Source organism: Maniola hyperantus, chromosome 19 (assembly GCF_902806685.2).
Source record: "Maniola hyperantus chromosome 19, iAphHyp1.2, whole genome shotgun sequence".
In the NCBI taxonomy this organism is placed as follows: domain Eukaryota; kingdom Metazoa; phylum Arthropoda; class Insecta; order Lepidoptera; family Nymphalidae; genus Maniola; species Maniola hyperantus.
The window spans coordinates 12,258,792-12,275,239 of record NC_048554.1 but is presented as its reverse complement, the minus strand read 5'-3'; the positions used below and the strand labels follow the sequence as shown (position 1 = coordinate 12,275,239).

Here is a 16,448-nt window from a genome sequence, read left to right as displayed (position 1 = left end):
TTCCTGGCAGGGGTTTGGAATTTTATAATTTCTAAATGTCTGGTCTGGTCTGGTGGGAGGCTTCGGCCGTAGCTAGTTATCACCCTACCGGCAACGCCGTGCCGCCAAGCGATTTAGCATTCCGGTACGATACCGCAGATTAGCACGCTTCCATCTTAGACTGCATCATCACTTACCACCAGGTGAGATTGCAGTCAATGGCTAACTTGATCTGAATAAAAAAAACTTGATTTGAATTTTACTAGATGAAGGGGTCCCAAGGTGCTAGAATGGCGACCTCGCACTGGAAGACGCAGTGTTGGAAGACCCCCACTAGGTGGACGGACGACATCAGACGAGTCGCAGAGAGCCGCTGGATCCAGGCGGCGCAAGACCGTGGCGTGTGGAAGTCCCTACAAGAGACCTATGTCCAGCTGTGGACGTGTATTGGTTGATGATGATGGTGACGAGATGAAGACTTCATCACGCAGAGTTCCCACGGGATTTTAAAGAACCTAAATCCACGCAGACGAAGTCGTGGGCATCATCTAGTAAATTATAATAATAATACCACTGCGCCAGGGAGGTCTTTTTAATATACTAAAATACAATCGTCTTGGTACTTACCACGTTCATCATCATCATGATCAACCCATCACCGGCTCACTACAGAGCACAGGTCTCCTCTCAGAGTGAGATGGGTTTTGGCCATAGTCTACCACGCTGGCCAAGTGCGGATTGGCAGACTTCACACACCTTTGAGAACATTATGGAGAACTCTCAGGCATGCAGGTTTCCTCACGATGTTTTCCTTCACCGTTAAAGCAAGTGATATTTTAGTTACTTAAAAACGCACATAACTCCGAAAAGTTAGAGGTGCGTGCCCGGGATCGAACCCCCGACCTCCGATTGGAAGACGGACGTCTTAACCACTAGGCTACCACAGCTTCCTTACCACGTTATATACTTGAAAATACAATTCGAAACATCTGCTATCTCTCATCCAAACACCCCTAATTATTACGGGATTGAGCATGAAACCTTATTCAGGTAAAGGTAGGCAAAAGTGAATCCTATCATAATTCCCTTCGGTTTAAAATCGAATATCACATATTTTTCCATATTTAAGACACGTACCTAATGGGGATTGTAAAATGGTAATGCATAGGGTTGTCACCTATTTAGAATAGACGTAATATTTTCATTACGGAATTTAATTAATATCCTAACCCTCTAACAAATAAACCTGGAATAGCGGTGGAATAGTTTTACTCTGTTTTGTCTTTTGCCTTCAAATGTCAAATTACTGATGACAGAGAAAGACAAAACAGAGTATAACTATTCCACCGCTATTCCAGGTTTATTTGTTAGAGGGTATAAGTTTAGGGACCTCCATAGAGGGACCTTTATTCCCAGCATATGACAGTCTTGACAAGCCGTGATAGCCTAGTGGAGCCTAGCTATTCAGGAGGTCAGGGGTTAAATCCCGGGCATGCACCTATAACTTTTCGGAATTATGTGCGTTTTAAACAATTTTTTTTTTTTTTTAAAGAATATTAGCCATGTTAAATGACTAATATTCCCCTTTCCTCTCCAACTAAGCGTCAAGCTTGTGCTAGGAGTAGGTACGACAATAGTGCAACGGGCGGGGTTTGAACCGTCGACCATTCGGTTTTCAGTCCACTCCTTTACCCGTTGAGCTATTGAGGCTCTGAGGTTTACCTGCTCATATTATTTACCTAGTGCTAAATATAGCTATAAGAGTCGGACGGAATATAGCTATAATTAATTAATATCGCGTGCGTTAAGAACGATTAACATATAGGCTACATTTTATCTTTACTATTAGATTATTGAATAACCTATATATACACGCGTACGAAGTGGCGGGCATCATCTAGTCACTACTTAATATTATAAATGCGAAAGTATGTTTGTTTGTTCTTCAATCACGTCAAAACAGAGCAACGGATTGACGTGATAGTTAAAAACCTGGAGAGTGACATAAGCTACTTTTCCCCTTATTTTTAGGAGAGTTCCCACGAGATTTTTAAAAACGTAAATACACGCAGATGAAGACGCGGGCATCAGTTAGTCATGTTGTAAAAACGTACAACCCGTTGGAAATATCTGAGCACCTCGCTGGAATGCGCTTCGCCGCAGCTAGCCCATTTTCGCCTATCCAGTACCCAAAGAGTAGTAAACACTACGTTCTATCATTTCATTTCATTAAGGCAGGTGCGCAGATATTTCCGACAGGTTTTATATACTCGAAATTTAAAGAAGAAACGAGTGACAACCCTATTATGGCATACGATTGAACGGAGCCGTTTTCTAATATGATAAACGCTACTTTTACTCGAAGAGGGCGAAAAGAATGGAGGCACATTCGCGAGTTTTTCATAGACAATAAGTATGTCAATTTGACATACTTCTGAACATCTGGTGTCTCCATATAGGGTGCCTCCAATTGTCATAAGCTTTATATTGGATAGCAGTGGGGGCTCTTTATATGGATGACGGGTCGGAGTGGCTATAACATAAATCAAATGTATGATTCATTTATGGTTTGATTGGTTTTGATCTCTGAATCTTTATTTCGTTACTCTAGTGTCCACGTCAAAGTGGTCATATAGCCTAGCAGTAAAGTCTTCGGCTTTGGGGGTCCAGGGTTCGATCCCGGGCACGCATCTCCAATTTTTAAGAGTGAAGCCACACGATGCGTTGCATTGGCAGTGCGACGCCTGAGTGGTGCCGCTGCATCATCAAATCAAATCAAATCAAATGGTTTATTCAAAATCAGTACCCTTATTATAAATGCGAAAGTGTGTTTGTTTGTTGGTTTGTTGGTTTGTCCTTCAATCACGTCGCAACGGTGCAACGGATTGACGTGATTTTTTGCATGGGTATAGATAAGGACCTGGAGAGTGACATAGGCTCCTTTTTATCCCGAAAAATCAAAGAGTTCCCACGGGATTTTTGAAAAACCTAATTCCACGCGGACGAAGTCGCGGGCATCAGCTAGTAGGTTATAAATTACACTTTTTGATAGCCGGTTGTTGCATTTGTAAGATGATATACTTAGTGGTGATAATTTTTACATAACTTAAAAACTAAAGCTATCCTACGAGGGTTCCAAACGCGCCTAGGTCTGAGAATCATCCTACATAGAAATCGCTGTACCATGCCACACGATACATTACGACACGATGTAGAAAATATCGTTAAGACGTCGCGTCGTGTGGTCTTATTCATAAAATATCACTTGATTTAACGGTGAAGGGAAACGTGGTGAGGAAACCTGTGGCCCTACCGCGGTTGTTTGACAGCTACAATGTCACGATCGCAATCATCTCTGATTGGTTAATGCTCGCTCACTATTGGCTACAATGCATTGTTGCAACAAGAATCGCACAAATTCAGCCAATCAGAACAATTGAGATTGTAATAATGATTGATGCAGGTTTTAGACAATCGCCCTACAGGATACCTGAGAATTCACTATAGCTCTCAAAGGTGTCAGAAGAGAGTCTTGACTTAAACAAGGCTTAGTTACATACCTGTGTATCCCGGTGTATGCTGTAGGTGGACCAGCAGCAAGGCTCCACCTGGTTGGAGTCCAGCCCCCAGAACTCCAGCTCCTCCTCGAACAGCGGCCCGCACACATTTGTGGGGTAGTGGAGTTTCCCAGTCCTGGAAACAAAATGGATTATAGCCCCATACCATCCATAAACAATTAACATATAAAATAGCTGATTCCCGCAAAATCGTCCGCGTGGATGGTTTAGGTCTTTAAAATCCCGTTGAAACCCTTTAATTTTCTGACTCCCTGCTACTTTTTCACGGCCTAAACCGCTAAGCTATAGCTAAGTAACCAATTTTGAGAAAATTTGCATCCCGGAGACGGGCATGTACTTTTTATCCCGGAAAATCAAATAATTTTAGAAGTATACAATATACATCCACGCTAGTGAATCCGCATGTAAAGCTACACCTCTAACACTGGAATCCATAGTCAAGATAGGGGTTTATTTAGGGGACCATTTAGACGACATGTGTCATTATATTCAACCTCAATGCATTGCACAAAAGTTGAATTTCAGAAACAAATATTGGATAGAAACAGGCACCACAAAAACTAATTTCAGCAGGGACTACTATAATAAGTCAATGATTTTCAGTGCATATAGTATAAACATACCAGAAGTGCAGTTAAATATTAATCACGACGCGAATAGGGCCATCGAGAGTTTTTAGCTTTTATAATGACCTAACTGCAATATTAACTTGATTAGGGTACAATTGCTATTGCAGCCTCAATCAAAATGGCGACCTAAACACAAAAAGCATTTAATAGCCGTTCGAGTCTCGAGTTAGCACGAGACTAGCTTAAAGCCCATCAACCACCCGTATTTATGCAATCGACTCAAGATGGCTGCCTCAGAATAGAACTTGCTACTTCCATTTCAAAAGGGCGCCAAATACAAAATGCGATAACAATAGTTTCGTCAGATTCCGGTAGACATATAGCAGTAGATAGGTAAGTCCCCGCAGTAAATAACAACGTTTATTTAATTAAAAGCTGTCAATGGTATTGCGAGTCAGGCCTGGCCTGGCCTGGCTTATTTGTATTTATGGCTTTCCTTAGCCTGTTTACTTTGTCTAGACTTTAGTTAAATAAAGAAACATCTCCCGTCTTTCATTTTGTTGTTTTTACTGTCCCTGAATAAAGAAATGTTATATTTTTATTTCATTTGTTTTTTATGGTCAATACTGTAACGATATTATTTATCTATCTACATATTTAGAGTATAAATAAAGAAAGAAAGAAAAGAAAAGGCTTTTATTTTCCAAACTGTGGCAGACAATCACATCTTATAACTAAGAGCTGGTTATTCCGGCGCATCTTCCACCTGAGCATTAACCCCAACGTGCTTCAAGCAAAAGAAGCGCCGGAACAAACTGTCATGTGTGGCACAACCTAAAAAAGGGTCCCAGCTCAGCATTATGCTGTATGCCTTGTTGCACAAGAACATACAGCGCTGATTTTCAGCCAACACCCTGACCCGGGTGGCGCCAATTCGGCGGCGGCGGCGGAATTATAAACTATCAACTACCAACAATAATAATACCAATACTAATTTTACTAACAATTGTTAATTTAAAACTATTTTTACACTAGCTGATTCCCGCGACTTCGTACGCGTGTATTTAGGTTTTTAAAATCCCGTGGGAACTCTTTGATTTTCCGGCAATGCACGGGGCTGCAATGGCTTGTATAGTACGGTATAATAACATTGTAAATTGAAAAATTAAAAAGAGCAACCGCCGAGTTTCTTGCTGGTTCTTCTCGGTAGGAACGGCATTCCGAACCAGTGGTAAATTAAAACTACCTGACTATTCATAAGCACTTGTAAAAAGTTTACATAAATAAAAAAACATTCTATTCTATTCTGATTATGTCTCGTTCCAGGTCTTTAAATACGTAAGAGTGTTTGTTTGTTGGGGATATGGGTTTGTCCTTCAATCACGTCGCAACGCAGAAACTTCAGTTAGTGGCAAAATAAGTTAGTTGTTCCTTGAAGCCTGTATTTTAATTCATATTCAAGTGCATCTAATGCGTCTCGGATATGGCGATGTAATTGAATTTGTCGCTCGACCGTCACTGCTAACTTCATGCTGGCAAGTAATTTACTTGAAGCAAGCCATAATTCAGTCAATTCATTGAGTAGTATTCATGGAGAGAGCGGTGATAGCCTAGTGGGTAAAACGTCGGCCTCCAATTTAGGAGGTTAGAGGTTGGAGGTTCGGTCCCGGGCACGCACCTCTAACTTTTCGGAGTTATGTGCGTTTTAAGCAATCAAATTTTCACTTGCTTTAACGAGTAAGAAAATATCCTGAGAAAACCTGCATGCCTCCATAATGTTCTTAAAGGTATGTGACGTCCAATCCGCACTGGGCCAGCGTGGCGGACTACGGCCTAAACCCTTCTCACTTTGAGAGGAGACCCGTGCTTAGTAGTGGGCTAGCGATGGGTTGATCATGATGATGAAGATGAAAGCTTCAGTTAGTAGTAAAATAAGTTTGTGTAAAAGGTATTTTTACTAGTTAATTGACTTTTATATTTTCATATTATTATATTATTGTAAAGCTTGTTTAAATTATCAAACGTACTGTTATAAATTTATAATTAATATCTATTTAAGTAATCTGTAAAAAATTGTAATCCTATTTGGCCTTATTTTCAGTCTGTTATTATGTAAAATTATATTGTCTGTATCGCTGTTGATTGCAAAAGACTAATAAAATAAAATAAAATAAATCCACGTGAAGAAGTCGCGGGCACCAGTTATTACCAGATAAATCTGTATGGTACAAGGTGTAGCATGTGCCATGCCCCGCGCGTCCTGCCGCTACTACACATGCAGGAAAAGCAAGCAAAACACACTACCACCACGCAGCACAACAAAAGTCCTAGACCTTTATGGAAATAAGTTCTTCCATTTTAAAACTACAAGACACAATAAACATTAACTTAACCTCAGTGTTTTTCGTTTCGGGGGTTAATAAAAGTACAACCATAATAATAAAAGATTCTCTATTATTACAACAATAATGGACATAAAATAATATTACCTACCTAAAAGCTTTGATTATCAAATGGCGGCTCAACCCGCTTCGAGACGCGATCTCGCGCTTTGTGACGTAGGCACAAAATGTCTGCCGTTGATAGAAAAATAATGTGACGCCCCGACAATGAGAATAGAAAACTCCCATTGAAAAGGACCTCGGACGGGTTCGAAACTAGTCGAACACACCGACTAATCAAGTGAGTTCAGCCGTGAGATTCATACTATTACTAGATGATGCCCACGACTTCGTGGATTTAGGTTTTCAAAAATCCCGTGGGAACTCTTTGATTTTCCGGGATAAAAAGTAGCCTATATCCTTTCTTGGGATCCAAGCTATCTCTGTACCAAATTTCATCAAAATCAGATGAAGGGATGGGCCGTAAAAAACTAGCAGATAGACAGACAGACACACTTTAGCATTTATAATATTAAGTAAGTAACATTTAAAGTTTTTTTTTTTTTTTTATATTACAATAAAACTTAAAGCTAGCCTTATCTAATTACTATATAAATCATGACCGCGTGGAATGGTGCCAAGAATACTGGCTGCATTTCCGCGCTGGACAGCCAGGCTGATCCGTTGCGCAAAAAATGAGGACATTTAAAGTATGGATGGAAGTATGGATTCGAATTGATCACTTGATCAACTGACTCAGCACAATCGAGCGGTTGCGATAAGGCTAATATGAAAACATAGAATGTTGTTAGTCTAAGCCAAAAATAACCAAAATAATATCGGAATAATGCTCCCAGCATGCAACCTCGTCACGTGGTCGGCGGCCATCTTGCGGAAACTTAGTTTGTGCGGAAAGTTTCAATTTCCCCAAGGGACGGGAATGTTCTGATTTGCTACAATGACCGTCGTTTTAGACCATCATCATCATCAACCGATAGACGTCAACTGCTGGACATAGGTCTATTGTAGGGACTTCCACACGCCACGGTCTTGCGCCGCCTGAATCCAGCGGCTCCCTGCGACTCGGCTGATGTCATCCGTCCACATAGTGGGGGGGTCTTCCAACGCTGCGTCTTCCGGTGCGAGGTCGCCATTCCAGCACCTTGAGACCCCAACGTATTTTTAAGTTTCATATTCATATCATATCACTAAATTTAGTTTTGTATAAGTGTTTATTTGTTAATGATGGAGGAGGGAGAGCGGGGACCCTGAGATACAGGTTTTGCAAACTTACTTCAGGGTCCCTGGCACAATTTTAAAAAGACCTTTTAAAACAAATAAATCATTTCATTTCATTTCATTTCAAATCATTTTATTTCATTTCATTTCATTTCATTTCAAATCATTTTATTTCAATGTCTTTCGGTTTTATGAACTATGTGTCCTGCCCATTGCCACTTCAGCTTCGCAACCCGTTGAGCTATGTCGGTTACTCTAGTTCTCCTACAGATCTCCTCATTTCTGATCACGTAGGGAAACTCCGCGGACTAGAGAGATTCCGTTATCTGTGGGAAACTCCAAGCATAGTCTCTAGTCTCTCCATCACCCGCTGAGTGACTCTGAGCTTTCTTATGAGGCCCATAGTTAGCGACCATGTCTCGGATCCATATGTCATCACTGGCAACACGCCGTCCGTCGTTTTAGACCAACTGAATACAATTGTTTTCTGGTATTATGTTCGCACGTACCTATAGCAGGAGACAGGTCAAGATGGTAATCGCCTCGCACACCCGCACACCCGCACAGCCCCCGCGTTAACCCGGTGCGGGATGGCGCGGGTTAAGTGCGGGTGTTTGGAGCGTCCCCCTGCCTCTTACGCCGATCCCCGAATGCCATCTCGACCTGTCGCGTACTTACTATATACGTAAATGCACGAAGTGAAGCTTTTTTACTCGGATAGTCTCTGGAAATCTAAATATATAAAAGGATAAGGTGACTGACTGACTGACTGACTGACTGACTGACTGACTGACTGACTGACTGACTGACTGACTGACTGACTGACTGACTGACTGACTGACTGATCTATCAACGCACAGCTCAAACTACTGGACGGATCGGGCTGAAATTTGGCATGCAGATAGCTATTATGACGTAGGCATCCGCTAAGAAAGGATTTTTGAAAACTCAACCCCTAAGGGGGTGAAACAGGGGTTTGAATTTTGTGTAGTCCACGCGGACGAAGTCGCGAGCATAAGCTAGTTTTCCTTATAAGTACAGACCATTGAATTATTATGTACTAGATATACCTCTATGATGCAGACGGAGTGGACATTAGAAATTATAAATTCGTAAAATGGTGATAATAAAAAGAACACCCGGCTGAGTTTGTTGTGGGCTCCTCTCAGACCTGGGCGCGTTTGGAACCCTCGTAGCTTTAGTTTTAAGTTTGCGTATAAGTTGTCTCCACTATAAATCATCATTCATCATCTAACAAATGCAACAGCAACCATCAAAAAGTGTATCTAGGTACCTATTTTTAATAAAACATTTGACTTTGACTTTTAACAAATTTCCAAAATGCTCCTACCGGAAATCGAACCCAGGACCCCCTATTTACAATACCACAACGCTCAGCACTGCGCCAGAGGTCGTCAAAAATGACTGTTTGAAACTGCCTGTATATAACTATATATGGCCGCTCTTATAAGAAGGAATCAAGTTTAGAGCCTCTTGAAAAGTATATAAAACCTTCCGGGACATTATTATTATCAAGGGCGCGGTATTTTATCATACAATAAAGACCCTTTGACGACTAGGTTTATAGGGCCCTCAAGAGTCGTAACTACCGTTTTGAACTCACTATGGAGTGTTGACAAAACTATTTTTTTTTGTGTGTGATGTACCTAACCACAAATTCACGGTTTCGGATTTTTTCCTTTACTTGTGCTATAAAACCTACCTACCTACAATATTTCATTAAAAAAAAAATCTTTTTTATTCGTATAAACTTTTACAAGTACTTAGTCATGATTCTACTATTCTAGGTCAACGGGAAGTACCCTATAGGTTTTCTTGACAGACACGAAGGACAGACGGACAGGCAGACAGTGTGATCCTATAAGGGTTCCTTTTATCCTTTTGAGGTACGGAACCCTAAAACTTAAAGGTTTTTAAAAATCCCGTGGGAAATCTTTGAAGATCCGGTACAAAAATTAGCCCATGTTACAATCGAGGTATTTCCCCATACCCATGTAAAATAAATAAAACCGGCCAAGGGCGAGTCAGGCTCGCGCAATGAGGGTTCCGTACTACAGTCGTATTTTTTCGACATTTTGCACGATAATTCAAAAACTATTAGGACAGACAGACAGACAGACAAAAAAGTGATCCTATATGGGTTCCGTTTTTCCTTTTGAGGTACGGAACCCTAAAAATCACGTCGATCCGTTGTTACTCGTTAATCGTTATACTTATTACATTCATAAAATGGATACCTAGTGATAATATTATATTAGAAAGATAAATAAATAAAACCAAAAAACAGCAAACTCTTTGTTAGTGTGAAAGCATCCACTCTGGTGCTTGTTGTGTACAGGTCAAGAGGTGCTTGTCGACATACGCGGCGCTTCATGCCGTCGTCACGGTAATGTTATCTATGCAGTATTCCAACTTCATACAAACGGGCGAAACGCGAGCTATACCTACCAGTGTTTCCATATGTAAATCGAGAATTACCGTGTTGAAGGGTTAAAATTACGGTGTTTCTAGATTAAATTACTGTGGATTAGCTAAAAGAATACCGTGTAAATTACCGTGTCATTTTTAAAAGAAAAAAGTCACGAATTTGCTTTTTAATCAATTATTAATATTATTCTGAATCTGACTCTCCTAGCATAGCAATATCTTTTTCATATACGGATTCATTCATATTAATATTTTGTTAAATCTCATTAATTTTACATTTTACTCCTTCCTAATTGCTTGAATAAGGACGAAAATAGATTGCTGAGATTTGATGCTTAAACCGAGAGCAAGAGAAATGTTGCCATTACGAAATATGCTTAGGTGACTGAGATTCGTACTCGTATTACGCAGTATATTATGAATTTTTAACGTGATTTTGTATTACGGTGACACGGTCAAGGTAATGGCCATATTACCTTGACGGTAGATTAGGGCTGAATTACGGTGCATCTACGGTAATTACATGGAAACACTGCGCGAGCTATACCTACGCGCCTCGATCTCGCGGTGCAGCCAGTCGCGACTGTGCCGCAGTGACGAACGGACGGTTTTTTTTGTTTTTTTAATAACCGCGCGATTTTTTCACTAAAAATAAGTTCAAGTACATATTTAATATGACAAGTACATATTTAAACACAAAGAAGGCAAATGTAATTAAAATGCCGGAGGCGGGCAGCCCTATCGCATGTTTACGTACCGCGCTGATGTAGGTATTTATTTCAAAGATACGGCCGAGTTACAATACTGTATAGATAACATTACCGTGCCGTCGTTATTACGCGGGCTCTGAACACGATCTCTGTATTAAAAAGAACAATAAAATTATATACCTATCCTATGTATTTCCTTCACCGTTAAAGCAAGTGATATTTAATTACTTAAAACGCACTCCGAAAAGTTAGAGGTGCGTGCCCGGGATCGAACCCCCGACCTCCGATTAGAAGGCGAATAAAATATTTAGCTCAACGGGTAGAGGAGTGGACTGAAAACCGAAAGGTCGACGGTTCAAACCCCGCCCGTTGCACTATTGTCGTACCTACTCCTAGCACAAGCTTGACGCTTAGTTGGAAAGGTAAGGGGAATATTAGTCATTTAATATGGCTAATATTCTTTAAAAAAAAAAAAAAAACCAGTAATATTGGTGCAAAAGCGTGTCTGTCTGACGTACCTGCGTATAGTACGCGACAGGTCCTTCTTCCACGCACATGCAAACTGTGGAAACAACTCCCATCGGCGGTGTTCCCACTATATTACAACATGGGGTTATTCAAGGGGCGGACCAATAAATTCCTAAAAGGCCGGCAACGCATCGGCGGTTCCTCTGGTGCTGCAAATGTTCATGGGCGGCGGTAATCACTTAACATCAGGTGACACGCCTGCTCGTCTGCTCGCTATCTCTATTAAAAAATTAAAAAAACGGTCGAGATGGCCGAGGGTAGGTATGAGGTAGGAGAACGCCCCGCACAGCCGCACGTCACTCGCGCTCGCCCGCACCGGGTAAGCGCTGTGTTGGTGTGCGGGGCGCTCTACCCCGATGGCCATCTCGATCTGTCGCGTTCTATACGTATGTGCTACGTATGTGTCAGTAAGTAGCACTACCTAGATTTCGTAGTAGGTACTAATGTAACAAAGGTTTTTTTTTTTTAAAGAATATTAGCCATATTAAATGACTAATATTCCCCTTTCCTCTCCAACTAAGCGTCTGGCTTGTGCTAGGAGTAGGTACGACAATAGTGCAACGGGCGGGGTTTGAACCGTCGACCTTTCGGTTTTCAGTCCCGCTTGAGCTATTGAGGCTCGCAACGTTTCCGCTTGGAGCGCTGGCTGTAGATGTGTAGACAAACTTGAGCTATAAACCAAGGCTTTTAAGATCCAGTTTACTATAACGCGGAAGTGTTTCTACACTCGAATACTATCAACGTTGGTGAGAAGAATAAAAAAAATCTGGTACTAAGCGTACAGACGTGTAAATATTGCGGATATAAAGCAAGTCCGATTTTATGTTTAGTTGGACCGTTTTTACGCACTGTTTGCGCTCATATCTCAGCGGTTCGACAGGTTTACCGCCCATCTATGTAGTTTGTGGACGGTGATAAAACACCTTACGAGTAAACGTGGAAATTGTTACATTGGATGGAAATAGGAAGGTGAGATTTGTAGAGCCAAAAATGTATAACTACTACGGTAGAAGAATAAGCGCATATTTAGTTCCTAAAATATTTAATGCAATCGGTTGGGCTGGGGAGGATATCGATAGGCTCAGTGAGGGAGTCCTTAAGAAGAGGTTAAAGAAACACTTACTTAGGGACTCTCTAACTGACTATCATGCTTCTTAATTATGAGTGTTTTTTGTGTTTTCTTTGGTTATTTATTAGTAAGTTGTTAGTATACTCAATTGTGTTAGTTTATCTTTTAGTGAAGTAGGTAGGTTTAAATTAGTATGTAGTACAGTTTTATTATAAGAATAGATATAGGTGTGTGAATAGCGTTAAGGAAATATAGTAGGAAGTTATGTATTAAGAGCGCCACCTCGCCAACAAACTGGCCCACCAGTTTGGCGAGATAGATGTAGGAAACTCTGTAAAATTAATATGAATAAATAAATTTAAAAACAAAAATTAAAAAAAGATCTATTTTTTTTTCTTTTAATTACCAACATAAAGAATGTTTAACAAATCCAATTTAGACACAGCAAAAAACCACGAAGATTTAAAAAGTGTGTCATTCCGTCTACTTCTTAATAGGTACATTGCATTTACATTATATTGCATTAGCCATCAAACTCGCGTTTACAGGTTTTCTAAAAATCCATGGGACTATAAAATACAAGGGATAAAAAGTAGCATAATATTATGTGCCTCAAAGTCTAACTAAAACACCGTCGCGTTGCGGTGATGATTGAAGGAATAACTATCAAATAAAAACATTTTCGCATTTGTAACATTATGTAACTATTAAGTATTATGATATTTTTTCTAGATAAAGCCCTCTCATATTATGATATTATATGGTAAAAAAAAAAAAAACAAATCCACGGTTTTCAGATTTATTTCTTTACTTGTGCTATAAGACCTAGCTACCTACCAAATTACATGAGTCTAGGTCAACGGGAAGTACCTCATAGATTTTCGTGACAAACACGACAGACGGACAGACGGTTAGACGGACAGACAACGAAGTGATCCTATAAGGGTTCCTTTTTTTATTTTGAGGTACGGAACCCTAAACACTACTCTTATTGATCTATCATTGATCTATCTATAATCTATATATATAAAATTCAAAGTCCTGACTGACTGACTGACACATATATCAACGCACAGCCTTAACCGCTGGTTCTAGAGACATGAAATTTTGAGGGAGTGTTCTTTGTAAGGAGTAGGTATCCACTAAGAACGGATTTTTCGAAATTCCACCTCTAAGTGGGTTAAATAGGGGATAAAAGTTTGTATGAAAGTCCGTCATTTTTCAAGTTATTTGCATAAAAATTGGTATTTGGGTTGTCGGTCACAAATGAAGAAATACGTGTTCCAGGATTTTTGAAAATTCAACCCCCCACCTCTATTGTCACCTCGAAATAACACCCGAGCGAAGCGAGCGGCTCAGCTAGTACGTTATAATATTTCCTGTAATATTATCGGTAACAATGTAACCAGGCTTATCTCATTACCCTTAAGCTATTATGCCAAACTAATAATTTTCATTCAAGTTGGGACCTGCGCCAATTTGGAACAGATGGTAAACTTATATATTCCAACCGTAACTAGAGCCTGTTCAAACCTATTGCAGAGCTATTATTATAAGTGCAAGTTTAGTCGGTAAAGGACAGATAGTTAAGGGATTCTAGGCCGATAGAGGGTTGCCGTTATCGCTTACATATATAGAGCCTCAATAGCTCAACTGGTAAAGGAGTGGACTGAAAACCGCAAGGTCGACGGTTCAAACCCCGCCCGTTGCACTATTGCCGTACCTACTCCTAGCACAAGCTTCACGCTTAGTTGGAGAGGAAAAGGGGAATATTAGTCATTTAACATGGCTAATATTCTTTATTAAAAAAAACAAAAATATTATCACACGATTATATCAACTTCAAGTCAAGAGTGAATAGGCATCTTCTGGATTTCATCTTCATCATCATGATCAACCCATCGCCGGCTCACTACAGAGCACAGGTCTCCTCACAGAGTGAACAGGGTTTTGGCCATAGTCTACCATAGGTGCCCATGTGCGGATTGGTAGACTTCACACACCTTTGACAACATTATGGAGAACTCTCAGGCATGCAGGTTTCCTCACGTTGTTTTCCTTCACCGTTAAAGCAAGTGATATTTAATTACTTAAAAGGTTAAAACCAACATAACTCCGAAAAGTTAGAGGTACCCGACCTCCGATTTAGACGGAGGCGGACGTCCTATAACCACTAGCTTGTTTAATTAAGAATTTATTAACACCTAAATCCACGCGGAAAAAGTCGCGGGCATCATCTCATCATCATCAGCCTGGCCCTGTGGACATGCACTTTTAGACATAGGCCTTCCCAAAAGAGCGCCACCACACCCGGTCCTCAGCCTGCCTCATCCAGCCACTTCCCACCAGCCTCTTTATATCGTCGGTCTATCGTGCTGAAGGGCGTCCCACTCTACGCTTGCTTAAACGCGGTCTCCACTCAAGGAGTTTCCGGCTCCAACGGCCATCGCCTCTACGACAGGCATGACCTGCCCACTGTCACTTCAACTTGCTAATAGTTTGGGCTATGTCAGTGACCTTGGTTCTCCTGCGGATCGCCTCATTTCAGATCTTCTCCCTTAGGGAAACTCCTAACATAGCCCTCTCCATAGCACCATCTAGAATTTAATATTTAATAGAACTAGCTATCCGTAGCGTCAGCCAAAATTTTTTTTTAACTTTTTGGCATCTACCAGTACCAGTAGAGCTCAAAGCAGCATAAGTCGATCAATTTCAGAAAAGGCAGCTTTCCACAGAGGCCGGCGTGCGGGTGCAACACTCAGCGTAATTGCCTCGGGGAATAGGTACTGTACCCGTAGTACAAGATTTTACGTCTCACCAAACCAAACCAAATTCGAGAGTCGAAATACTTCTGCGTTACAGTAAAATGGATCTAAACAGCCTTGAATTGAAGTCAAATATTCAATGCCACTGATTTTAATTTCGCAATGTTTCCGCTTGGAGCGCTGGCTGTAGAAGTGTAGACAAACTTGAGCTTTAACACAAGGCGATTAAGATCCATTTTACTGTAACGCGGAAGTATTTCGACTCTCGAATTTGGTTTGGTTTGGTGAGACGTAAAATCTTGTACTACGGGTACTGTACACTACCGAATTCGGTATTTGACAACTAGTCAAATCAGTAACTTTTTTTCACACGTCAAAACGCGCACTTAGTATGCGAGCTACTATTAAAAAATATTGAAATGTGACCTCACAATCATTTGCCGTGCTTTTTTTAGTTTAATCGATAATTTAAAATTGGTATTAGTAAATTACACTTAAAACTAACAAAGGGCGTGGATTTTACATATTTTGGAAGACCCTCTATTTAATAATCACTGAGAAATAATTTATTTTTGACACAGGCAAATAAGTACCTACCCAATTTTGACATTGCCCAGTATTTATGTTACTGCCGACTGTTGTAGGTACATGTACTATGCGTTACAAATATGAAGACAAGGCAAGGTAAATCCATCATGATGATCAACCCATCGCCGGCTCACTACAGAGCACGGGTCTCCTCGCCTGGCTGCGTTATCTATCAACGCACAGCCCAAACTACTGGACGGATCTGGCTCAAATTTGGCATGCAGATAGCTATTATGACGTAGGCATCCGCTAAGAAAGACTTTTTGAAAATTCAATCCCTAAAGGGGTGAAATAGGGGTTTGAAACTTGTGTAGTCCACGCGGATGAAGTCGCGAGCATAAGCTAGTGTACATAATAAAATGATTTAGCTAGAAATGGGTATCATTAAGCGGACGTCACAATGACGAAGGTTCACGCTTAACGTCTCTACTGAAGGCAGGGGATTAATTTATAGTTCACTAGCTGATGCCGGCGACTTCGTCCGCGCGGAATTAGGTTTACAAAACGGTACTGATAAGGGTACCTACTGATTGTTTACTGTCCCAAATAAAAATAAAAATAAAATTGTCTTTAGGTAGTAACGCTAAGTTTTTG

General features: G+C 40.6%; 2 protein-coding genes across 2 annotated transcripts in view; one reads left to right on the top strand and one right to left on the bottom strand.

Moving 5' to 3' along the window:
• Nucleotides 1–16,448, bottom strand: part of LOC117991296 (potassium voltage-gated channel protein Shaw-like) — a 160,771-nt gene that overhangs the window by 114,334 nt on the left and 29,989 nt on the right. Inside the window, exon 3 of the mRNA XM_034978864.2 lies at nt 3,540–3,672. Coding sequence (XP_034834755.1) covers nt 3,540–3,672 — 133 coding nt within the window. The remainder of the gene's footprint in view (nt 1–3,539; nt 3,673–16,448) is intronic.
• Nucleotides 13,983–16,448, top strand: part of LOC117991406 (uncharacterized) — a 311,428-nt gene continuing 308,962 nt past the window's right edge. Inside the window, exon 1 of the mRNA XM_034979001.2 lies at nt 13,983–13,992. The gene's annotated coding sequence lies outside the window, so the exon portion shown is untranslated. The remainder of the gene's footprint in view (nt 13,993–16,448) is intronic.